At 58.3% G+C, this 10,294-nt stretch overlaps 1 protein-coding gene across 1 annotated transcript in view; it reads left to right on the top strand.

The window, feature by feature from the left end:
* Window positions 1-1,360: 1,360 nt before the first annotated feature.
* The window catches only part of PHF21B (PHD finger protein 21B), a 37,105-nt gene continuing 28,171 nt past the window's right edge, over window positions 1,361-10,294 (top strand). Inside the window, exons 1-5 of the mRNA XM_019651683.1 lie at window positions 1,361-1,365; window positions 2,790-2,841; window positions 3,862-3,927; window positions 5,892-6,068; window positions 8,854-9,204. Of these exons, the coding sequence (XP_019507228.1) occupies window positions 1,361-1,365; window positions 2,790-2,841; window positions 3,862-3,927; window positions 5,892-6,068; window positions 8,854-9,204 (651 nt within the window). The remainder of the gene's footprint in view (window positions 1,366-2,789; window positions 2,842-3,861; window positions 3,928-5,891; window positions 6,069-8,853; window positions 9,205-10,294) is intronic.

Below are 10,294 nucleotides of genomic sequence, written 5' to 3'. Positions count from 1 at the left end.
GCCGTCACCTCCCAGTCCCCAAAGTGCTGCCACCAAGTGTCACAGTCCCCTCTGCCTTACACGGGACAGGCTGGTGCAGGGACACGCCTCTGACAGGGAGGTGCATTTATTAAGTGCCTCCTGTGTGCCGGGCACTGTGATGGCTGGGACACATCACACTGTTCTGTCCCAGGCCGCCTGCAGGTCTGAGATGGCCGTGCTGACCCTGCAGGGGACATGGCACCTCTCTCCGTGTGTCCTCCCTTCCTCCCCATGACCCAGTCTCATCCTACAGGACGAGGTTGGGAGGAAGACAGGCAGGGGCGGGGCTGGGTGGTGGGAGGACCGTCCCCCGAAGCTGGAGGGCCAGGTCGCTTCCCCTCCCCCATTCTCCTCATCCGCACTTTGGGGTCCTGAACTCATCTCCCAGAATTGTGGAAATCACACAGACACACAGGTGCTCTGTCAACGTCAAACTCCCCCCCACCTCCACCCCTCCCTTGTCGGTGGGACCCTCCCGTCCACCTCCATCCCCACGGCCGAGCAGTGTCAGATTCAGGTTCACATCCCAGCCTGGCACAGCCTGGATGCCTTGCTCCCACCTGTCCACACGGCCTGGCACGGGGTGGCCTCTCAGTCAGCAGCTGGGGAGTTTAATTGGTGCCAACGGGTTGAGAAAACAGTGGGGATCTAGTCTTGGTCTCCTGACAGCTGCTGGCTCAGAGAATCAAGCCAGGAGCTGAAGCCTGGACCCTCGGTTGGGGCACAGGCCCTCCTTGGAGGGCACTCAGGAGCCCCCAGGTTGCTGGAATGTTCTCCCTCTTGGCCTGGGTGGTGGTCACTTGGGTGGAGACATTTGTCACAATCCATTGAGCTGTACGCCCAGCCCTGCGTCGTTCACTATACGTAAATCGTGTCTCCGTTTTGCGCTGTGGGGTCTCCTTTGGAGAGCCAGGACTCTCTGGGAAGACAGGGCTGCCTCCGTCACTGCCCACGCTCCAGGAGGCCTCTCCCGAGCGAGGAGTGTGTCATGGGCTGTTAGCGGGCTTCCCGGGGCGCCGTGCTCATGTGTGCCCCTAAATTAGATTCCAGGCCGTCAGAGGAGGCAGGATGATGAGATAGGGCCAGTGGGAGTGTGTGTCAGCTGGTCACACGTGGGAATTAGATTTCCTGAATGACTCTATTTTACGGAGCTACTGAGGTCTGCGGGGGAAGAGGCCGTTAGAAACTCTCCCATCGATTGCATTTCGTCCTCACTGGTTTGTTTCGAAAATGTGTGCCTGGTGGTAGTGGCCTCAGGGTCTCAGGGCCCAGGTCGTGGCTCTGGAGCCCCTGCCAAGGAGCAGACACAAACGCTCCGCAATCTCAGATACCGGGGAGCATGAGGTGAGGGGCACAGGCAGTCTGTGGGACCAGGGGACAGCGAAGGGCAGGCCGCAACCATTCCATGTTCTCCCCGTGCCCCAGGCCCCAGGGAGGCAGCCCCTGTCCTCTGCCAGCAGCCCTGGGGACAAGCCCACGCCCTTTCGGGACCAGCTGCATGTCCCAGGGGACCCACCAGAGGGAGGAAAACCAGCCCCAGGGTCTTCCCAGTGGCCTGTGAGGTTCCATCCCCAGCCCCTGGGTCGTTTCACCCCTCCATCTCCAAAGCTGGAGGCTGCGTCCTCGCCTGTGCCTGGCCTCCTCCTGAGGGGCACAGGTTAGGAGAGGTGACCCTTCAGTGGGAGCGGGGCAGCCTGCTCTCTTGGCCTCGCCAGGGGCCACCACCCAGGACACCTGCCATGACTTTGGGCTTTGGACATGCCTTGCAGGCTGAGCCAACCGCGAGGCGGGTGGGTACCTCCCCCTCGGGGAACTGGAGTCCCCCTCCCTTAATGGCCTGGATGGGGGAATTCCACGGGGGTCCTGACGGGCCCTCAACCTCCCCCTAGGCCAATTCTCTTTCAGACGCGGCATTTGTTTCTCAGTTGAGTTGATGTGATGTGGCTGTTTCAGCTGGTCTCGTGGGCACTTCCACTGCAGAACCAGGGTGGCACGTCAGAGGCTGCCATCTGTGGGGAAGTCTCCAGCACACCCCCCCCCCGCCCCGACCCCACACCTGTGGTTGCCAGACCTTCGTGGCCGTTTTTTGCACACCCTCAAGATCACAGCCCGCAATCCTTAGTGCACGGTGCCATTTAGAGTGTGTATTTCCTACTAAATAGCATAAAATTACACCCTTTCAAGTTAATTAAACCACTTTGCCACACTGGGGCCTGCTGAAAGGATGTTTTAAATGTCAGCGCGGAGTGGCCACTTGTGTCTTCTGGGGCTTTCTGATTAAGAACGGCCTCCCCTGCAAAGACCTCTGCATTGGTTAAGTGGCCCTGGGCAGCCCGCCTCAGCTGGCCCGCTCGGTCAGGGTCACCGGGACCCAGCCGGGCTGGTGCCGCCTGTGCCCAGCAGCCGGGCCGCAATGGCCTTGTATCGTTTTCCCCGCAGCGCACTCGTAAATGGGTTTGCTTTGAGGTGGGGTGTGTGCAGCGTCCCCGGGCCCAGAGCTTCAGAGAACAGCTCCCCTCGTGGGGTTTGAAGAAGCTGATTTTAGACGAGGGCTCTTGTTTCAAAGACCCAACATTAGGGTCTCCTGAGAGCTCCCTGGGTGTGCTCCCTTCCCCCGGGAGCGGCCATGCTGTGGGGAACCGTCCCTAAGACCCTGGGAGAGAGCAGGGTGCCCAGGGCAAGGGCCGGCAAGTGTGGGTGCCACGAGCAAGAGCCACAGCCTGTCTTGGGGGGCGGTCTAAACAGGCCTCTGCACCCCCGGGGGCCAGTCGGAACTTCTACAGGGAGACAGCCGGCCAGCAATACATCATGTCAGAAGAGGTGAGGACCCGCCCCGTCCCCTGCCCGATTGTCAGCACATTCAGTCCTTGGTGTGCCTTTGGGAATAGAGGAGCCAGCCATTGGGCCGACTCCCAGGGGCTCTGTGTCAGGTGCCTCCTGCCCTCCCCTGTGGTCCTGGAAACATGGAGGGGAGCACTTGTTCCCCTGGCTTTCGACGTCAGGACGGGGATGCTTGGCGTGACGCAGCTCAGCAGAGAATGAAACTTAAAAGCTCTAGAATATGCCATGTCACAGCTGTAGACCTAGACGTGGGCTGGGAGGAGCCGGGACTCCAGGGGAGGGGGCAGCCAAGACAGGCGTGCGTCTCGCTGGGGTTTGCCATCCACCCCGAAGCGCCCCCGAAGGCCCTGTGGACGAGCACGGGGTGCGTGGGGCACTGAGCTGGGCGTCACGGCCAGACCCGGCAGGAGCACAGTGGCAGCTCTGCCGTTCGCGACAGTGGCAAAGGCGGCAGCCGGGTTTCATCTGTGAATAATAAACTGGCTTCACACGGCAGTAAAAGTGGTGCTTACGTTACATTAATATTTATTGGCCCCGACTGAGGTTGGAGCTTGGCTGTTATCTCTGCCCCACATCACAGCGATTTTATAAAGCGGCTTCACAACTGCCTGGCTCTTGCGGAGGGACGGGAAGTAGGGCCGCCTGCCCCTGGGGTGCCCTGCGTTGTTCTTGGAGGCCTCCGGCTGCCACCCCGCTTTCGTCACCCAGCCAGGTAGAGGCGGGAGCCTCGTGGGTGCGGCAAGCAGGAGCCCCCACTCTCGTCAGCTCAGCAAACCCACTCCCAGCTGGTGGAGGGGCGTGAGTGCTCCCTTCCCTGCTGTCCTTACAGCCGTGCCCGGCACGCAGACCCCACAGTGAGCGGTCCAGGCCGCAGCTGCCCTGACCAGACCCCACTGCCCCCCACTGGACACCAACCTCCCAGACAAGGTTAGTCAAGGTCACAGGGAATGTGCCTGGATATGCGGCGCTCAGCAACGGGGTCCCGTTCTTCTCCCCCAGTCAGGCTCCAAGATAACTCCTGCCTTCGTGTCCATCGTGCTGATGGGGCCCAGCCCCCAAGGTCAAGTGGGGAGAGAGACTCCCGTGCCCTTCAAGCACGCTTGTCTCCGTGTGGTGTAGCCTCATTCCACAGGACCGCTGCGCGTGTGAAGGTCTCAGTCCCTAAGGATTGGTCGGTGACCCGGCCTCCTCTCCGCCTGCACAGCCCGCACGCCCGCCTCCTCCCGAGCCCCGAGCCCTGAATTCCTTCCTCTGTCTCAGTCTCAGTCGCAGCCCAGGACTCACCTTGTATCGCAAGGATGTCTGTGGGCCTCTGGGCAAGGTGACGCCAGGCAGGGACTCTGGGCCAGATCTGCAGAGACATTTGGGGACTGAAGGCACAGGAGCCCCAGGGATCCCCCCCCAGATGTCTGGGGTTCCCAGGTGGTGGCCCAGGGCTCAGGGGCCTGGTGAGAGCCAGGCTCTGCCATGGGCTGCCTACTGGGCACCGGGCAGGACATGCCACCCCGGGCCTTGGTGGCCCTCAGCAGAGGGTTCAGTAAGTGTGAGAGAACCGACCACACCCAATGGCTCCGTTTAACAAGCCAGGGTGCCCGTCCTGCTCACCACCCCATTCCGGCCACCCAGTGGGTGCTGTGAGGTGTTTGCTGAATGAACAACGGCGGGAAGGGATCGCAGGAGGGGGTGGGGCATCTGTCCTCTGCAGGGAGGAAGCCGGACATGGTGACACTGGTTTCCTTCTCTACCTCCTCCCACTGCTCGGCACCAGAGTACTTTGATTTGGGGGAGAGACAAGTTCGTATATCCCACCTTAGAGACGGGAAGTGGACACTGCAGAGCACATGGGGGCCCCTCCAGGATGGGCGCCCGGACGGGCCAACGCTGAGCTGCCTCATCCCGCCCCGAGAAGCAGGAAGTCTGTTACGGATGAGAAGGCCGGCGGGGAGCTGGGGGCTACACGCAGCTGGTGTCAGAGCCAGAATCGGAGGCCGACCCCAAGCCCCGCCTGTCCCCACCATGTGTATGGTCAGCACCGATACCCATTCCCTCGGCGCCTCCCCCTGCCTCGCCATGTCTGAGGTCTCTCAGGCCACCCCGGGGATTCCACCGATGCAGGAAAAATTCAAAGTTATCTTTGACTTTTATGGCCCTTTTTCCCCCTGTAAAAATGCTTAGAGCTGTGAATGTAGTCATAAGGAGCTCATTTATCTTGACAAAAGTGCGGCCATAAACTATCTGGTGCTCATGGAATAGCCTCTGCGATGGTTTCTGCTGCTATCGATAAATCCCAACACGGAGCAGAGAGGTCAGCCCCTGCCAGAGAAAGTGTCTCCTCAGCTTGTTAATTAAAGGTTTATAAGGATGCGGAAGAACATGCTCGGGGGTGGGCCTTTGAGACATGAGAAGCTAGTGGATGGAGATTGGAGGGCGGCTGGAAACCCGTTTAGCACAGATGGAGAAGGGGCAGTGGGTGGGAGGTGACTGGTGTTCAGGGAGGAACCCACCATCCCAGAGCGACAGGCTGGGGGACACTGCTCAGCAGCCTCGTTTGTAGCAAACTCCTCCCCCAATCCTCTGGGCTCTGACCCAGGGAATCACCCCATCTTCCATGCTCCTCCTATACCCTGTAAGGTGCTCCTTAAAGAGCGGCCGGTCATCTGCGTCCCGGGCAGAGGTATAAATGCCGGTGTCGGGTTGGGTTGGAGTCAGGCAGTATTGTAGTTCATGGAGTCGGCCCTTTGTCCTTCAGGTGTCCCACAGACATGACGGGTTGTTCCTTTCTTGGTGACTGAGTATTGAGAACAACATCAAAGCATCGGGAAATCCTACGTGTGTCCTTAAGTGACAGTAGAAAAATGGGTGACAGAATTCTACGTATAGCTACATAAAAATTTTACTTAAAAAAAGGGAAGCTAATGTGCATTCTTTTTCTTTCTCTAGTTCCCCAAATTTCTTGCATGAATAGGTGTTAACTTTTGTGACTAAAAACTCATAATTAAAAGAGGGAAGAGCAGCGTTAGCTGCCATAGGCGCCCACCCCTGCTCTGCCAGGCCGGTGGTGGCTGTGTCTCTTCCTGGGTCCCGTCTCAGCACCGCCCTCCCCTGTCTTCCAGGCTTTGGGAACCATCACTGCAGTGCCTGTCACAGGTCCTCAGGTCAGCTCCTTGCAGAGGTTGGCCGGGCAAGGAGCGGCAGTGCTACCTCAGGTAAGCAGCCCGTGGGTGGGTGGGCCCCGGGCTCTGTGTGTGTCCGTCTGTCCCACGCTCTGGGAGCCCCTTCCTCTCCCGCCTCCTCTGTCTGTCCTTTAGAAACATTAGGACCAGTCCCAGTTTTTCACACAGTGAGGAATTGCAAAATCAATTTAGTGGGTAATGGCTGGGATTTTATTTAATGGAATGAATTTGGCTGGACTGGAATAGAACAGAAAATACCAAGACGCACCATAGTCATCGTTTCTGGAATAACTTGTTTCTGGACTGGGTCATAAGGTAACAAAGATTTTAAACTATGGGGTCACGGTCGACAAAGTGTGAGCAGCTCTGGACCAGATGCTTCATTTTGGGAGGCAGCACAGATGCTGGGCCCCTGACCAGCTCCACACTTTGCACAAGTCACCTGGCTTCTTCCCCTCCTGGCTGAGTGCCCTGTGTCGGTGCTGTTTCCTAGAGGCTGTCACACACGCACCCCTCATTTGTGAAAGTCCAAGGCCCCACAAGCCTCTCTCCACCCCAACANAGGGCTGGGAGCGGTTGTGCTGCACAGGCGTGGAACTTTGTGGCGCCTTTGACCTGTTGGTGAATAGTCCAGGCTACGAGCGCATGAGGCCAGAGCAGCGGCTGCCCCAGAAACTTCGTCAGATGAGCCAGTCAGGAGCCCGGGTTGGTGGGTGAGGGTGCAGGGGTTTTTTTGTAAAGAAACAGGGACTGGTTGTCTGTAAGTCTCAGCTGTCCGTGGTGGCTTCGGGACAGTGGTGTCGCATTCCCAGTGCTCTGCGCGCCTGCTGTCGGGGCCCCTGCAGCCTGGTGGTCACCCGCAGTGCTAAGATGGCACGGGAAGGTGCTCGCTGCGGTAGCACATAGACGAAAATTGGAATGATAAGAGAAGATGAGCGTGGCCCCTGTGCAACGATGACACGCAAATTCGTGACGCGGTCCATAGTTGAAAAAAAAAAAAAGATGGCACAGGAAGTGCAGCGGAAGGGAACACCGGGTTTCCCAGAGCCCCCAAAAGGCTCCTGGGCATCGGAGGAAGGACTGTGTCCGTGGCTCTTGGGCTCCAAGAGGCATGTGTGAGGCACAGCCAGTCCTGACAGTGAGCGAGGAGAGCCGTCTCTGCTGGCCAGGTGGAGCTCAGTGGGGTCAGTCAGTCCTCACAGTGCGTGAGTGACCTGTGCGTTGGGGACTGTTGGTAACCTCTCGTACTCATGGGGAAACTGAGGCCCAGACGTCATGCCGGTCAGAGCCAGGAGCCACACCCAAGCAGTCTGGCCTCGACACCTGCTCCAGGCACCCTAAGCCTGTGCCACGCTGGCTTCCTCCACCTTGGTCACGTAAAGGGGTTGAGGACAGTCATGGAAAGGCTGACTTCTGTCTCAGGCTCTCCTCCTGCCCTGATTTACCCACAGGCAGCACCCAGCCTTTCCTCCAAATAATGATTAGCGTGAAAGGGTCCCTAGCACTCACCTTCCCAGGCATCACAAGGCTGGCTTCACCCTCCTCCGGGGCGCCTGCACTTCCAAAAGATTCCAGAGGGTCAGTGGACCATGGGGCCATATCGCTACTCCTGTAGCCCTCTTTGCTGTGGCTGCTAGGGAGCTCACAGCCAAGTTCATGGCCTACCTCCACAAATCATATAGGACCTCTGGCCTGCCNGATTCTTCCCCAATTCCCTGTCCAAGAAAATGCATGAAATAGTTGGGCCACAGATGCGGAATTCCCGGCCCAGGGAGACGCTGGGCTGCAGGAGTCAGTTTCAGACTTCTCGGCTCTGCCCCTTCCAGCACACCCAGTGCTGACCCTGACCTCTGGCGAGGGCTGGCTGAAGTGGGGCCGCTCCCGGTGATGCTCAGCGGGGCCTGGAGCCCCCTCCCCCTTCTCCACACTCCCCCATTCACCCCTAAGCTTGGCAGGGCTCCTCAAAGTGAGAAAAACATCGTTATTCCTACCTGCCCTCCCCCCAGGCCCGGTGTGAGTGCCTCAGACACAGTGGCCTGGGGCCCCAAGGGGCAGGGTGGGGAGTGGGCAGCTGGGCGATGCAACCAGACCTGGGAAGCGTCCCAGCCCCTCTGCTTTCTAACCTGGAGACCTCAGGCAAGGAGCAGGTCTGAGCCTTCTCAGCCTCGGTTTATCTACATTTGAGCCGGGTAAAGAAACCAGCCTCTCTTGTCCTTGCTACCTGAATCTTCACTGCCTCCCTGGTGGTAGGTAGTTCAAAGACGCTGAGGTTCAGAGAGGCAAAGGGACCTCCCTGAGGCCACACAACTGGAAAACGGTAGCACAGGATGGAGCCCGGGCCCTCCTGGTTCCCAGACAAGGCCTGTTCTTGTGCAGACCCGCCTCACCGTGGACAGGGCTGTCGGGAGGCGCACGCCCTGGGTGCTGGCACCCATAGGCTGGCGAGATTGGCGCAGGCCTCCTCGTCCCTCTGTGATCCCGCCACTCATGGCCCTGTGCCCTCTGGGCTGGACATACCTGGCCCTGGGCTCTGCGGACCCTGCCCACCCTGGGCCCTCCCGGCTTCCCCACCCCCACCCCCCCTCACNGAGCCCCGTGGCCAGTCAGTGCCAGCTCAGGGTGCGGGCAGCCTTGATGGGTCCCCTGGCCTCTGCCACCGTGCGCTCACCTCTGACGTGGGAAGTCTCTGAGCCAGGTTATGTCAGTGGCCATGCTTTGTCCTCCGTGAGTCCTGGCTCTGCGCAGGGCTGCCCCCCTCCGTGCCTGTCATCACCCCACCTGTGAGTGTATCTGACCGTGCAAATGTCCCTCTCCCCAGGTTAGGCCAAAGACTCTGATTCCAGACAGCCTCCCGGTCACCCCGGGCCGGGATCTGCCACCCAAGCAGCCCCCAACATTCCAGAAGGCCACCGTGGTCAGTATCAAGAACCCCAGCCCAGCCCTCCCCACCGCCAACAACACCGTGAGCCATGTGCCAACGCCTGGCAGCCAGCCCCAGGCCCTCTCCGAGCCCGCTGCCATCACCTCTTCTCTGAGCAGTGCCGGGGTGGCCTATGCCATCATCTCCACCGCCCCCAGCAATGCCGCCGCCATCGCCCCCAGCACCGCCGTGTCTGTGGTCAGCGACAGCATCAAAGTGCAGCCTCTTCTCATCAGCGCCGACAACAAGGTAAGGGCGTGCCCTTTGCTGGCTGCAGGTGTGCCCACGGGAGGCAGCTGTCCAGTGGGCTGCACAGGATGGAGGACTGGATGGCAGAATGAATGAACGGGGTACGCGTGAGCAATCAAGTGAATGGGTCTGTGCATGAATGAATGGGGGAGTGGGTATACGTAAGTGATCAAATGAGTGAATCAGTGCATGAACGAATGGGGGTACAAATAAATGGGCCTGTGATTGAAGGAATATGTGGCTGAATGAATTAATACCGGTGGGAAAAGAATGATTGGTCAGTGAATGAATTACTTCATTCACTGGAATAATTGATTAACGAGTAAGACCTGTGGCTGATGGCTGTACTGGTGATGGGTGTCTCCTGCTGGAGTCAGGCAGCCAAGGACTTTTTTGGACCCCAGGTGCCTGAGTGGAAAATCTATGAATTCTTGCTAAGATTTAAAACTAAAAATACCTCTCCCTGTTTCCCTCCGAGCAGCTCATGACTGCTTTTTGAGGCCTTTGGGACTGCGTAGACGGTGCTGTTTCCTCACTTTGGCTTCTTTTCCTCTGTTCCCAATTCGGGGTCCCCAGGCTCTCCCTCTTGTTTATGGGGGTGTCCCTTCTACTTCCCCGCCCAAATGTTGGCACTCCTCTTTGATGCAGCCGTGTGTTTACTGCATTCAGTCTATTTCTGGGAGTGTTGTGCTCTCGAGCCCTCGCACCCATGGATGGCGTCTCCAGGGATTCTAGAAGCCTCAAGAGTTATCACGGGCTGTGGTCAGATGGCAAGTGCCAGCGAGGAGACATGCACCCCAGGGCAGAGCCTGGTCCAGAGGGTGTGCTTAGCAGATGCTTGTTGGATGAGTGAACCCATTTCACTACAGCCTCACCAGCATTTAGTGTTGTCATTTTGGACACTTTTTGCTCATTTGACTGGTGCAAACAGATGCTCATTCTTGGAAGTTGAATTATTTGGTTATTATTAAGCGTCATTGTTTTCAAGCTTCAGTATTTTTCAGGAATTCAGGAATATCTGACTCATTTCAGGATATTCTTTGCCCTTTTTTCTTCTGAGGCTCTTAATGTTTTTCTTCCCATGAATATA

This window comes from Hipposideros armiger, unplaced genomic scaffold (genome assembly GCF_001890085.2).
Source record: "Hipposideros armiger isolate ML-2016 unplaced genomic scaffold, ASM189008v1 scaffold_164, whole genome shotgun sequence".
Classification (NCBI taxonomy): Eukaryota; Metazoa; Chordata; class Mammalia; order Chiroptera; family Hipposideridae; genus Hipposideros; species Hipposideros armiger.
This window is presented reverse-complemented; position numbering and strand designations above follow the sequence as displayed.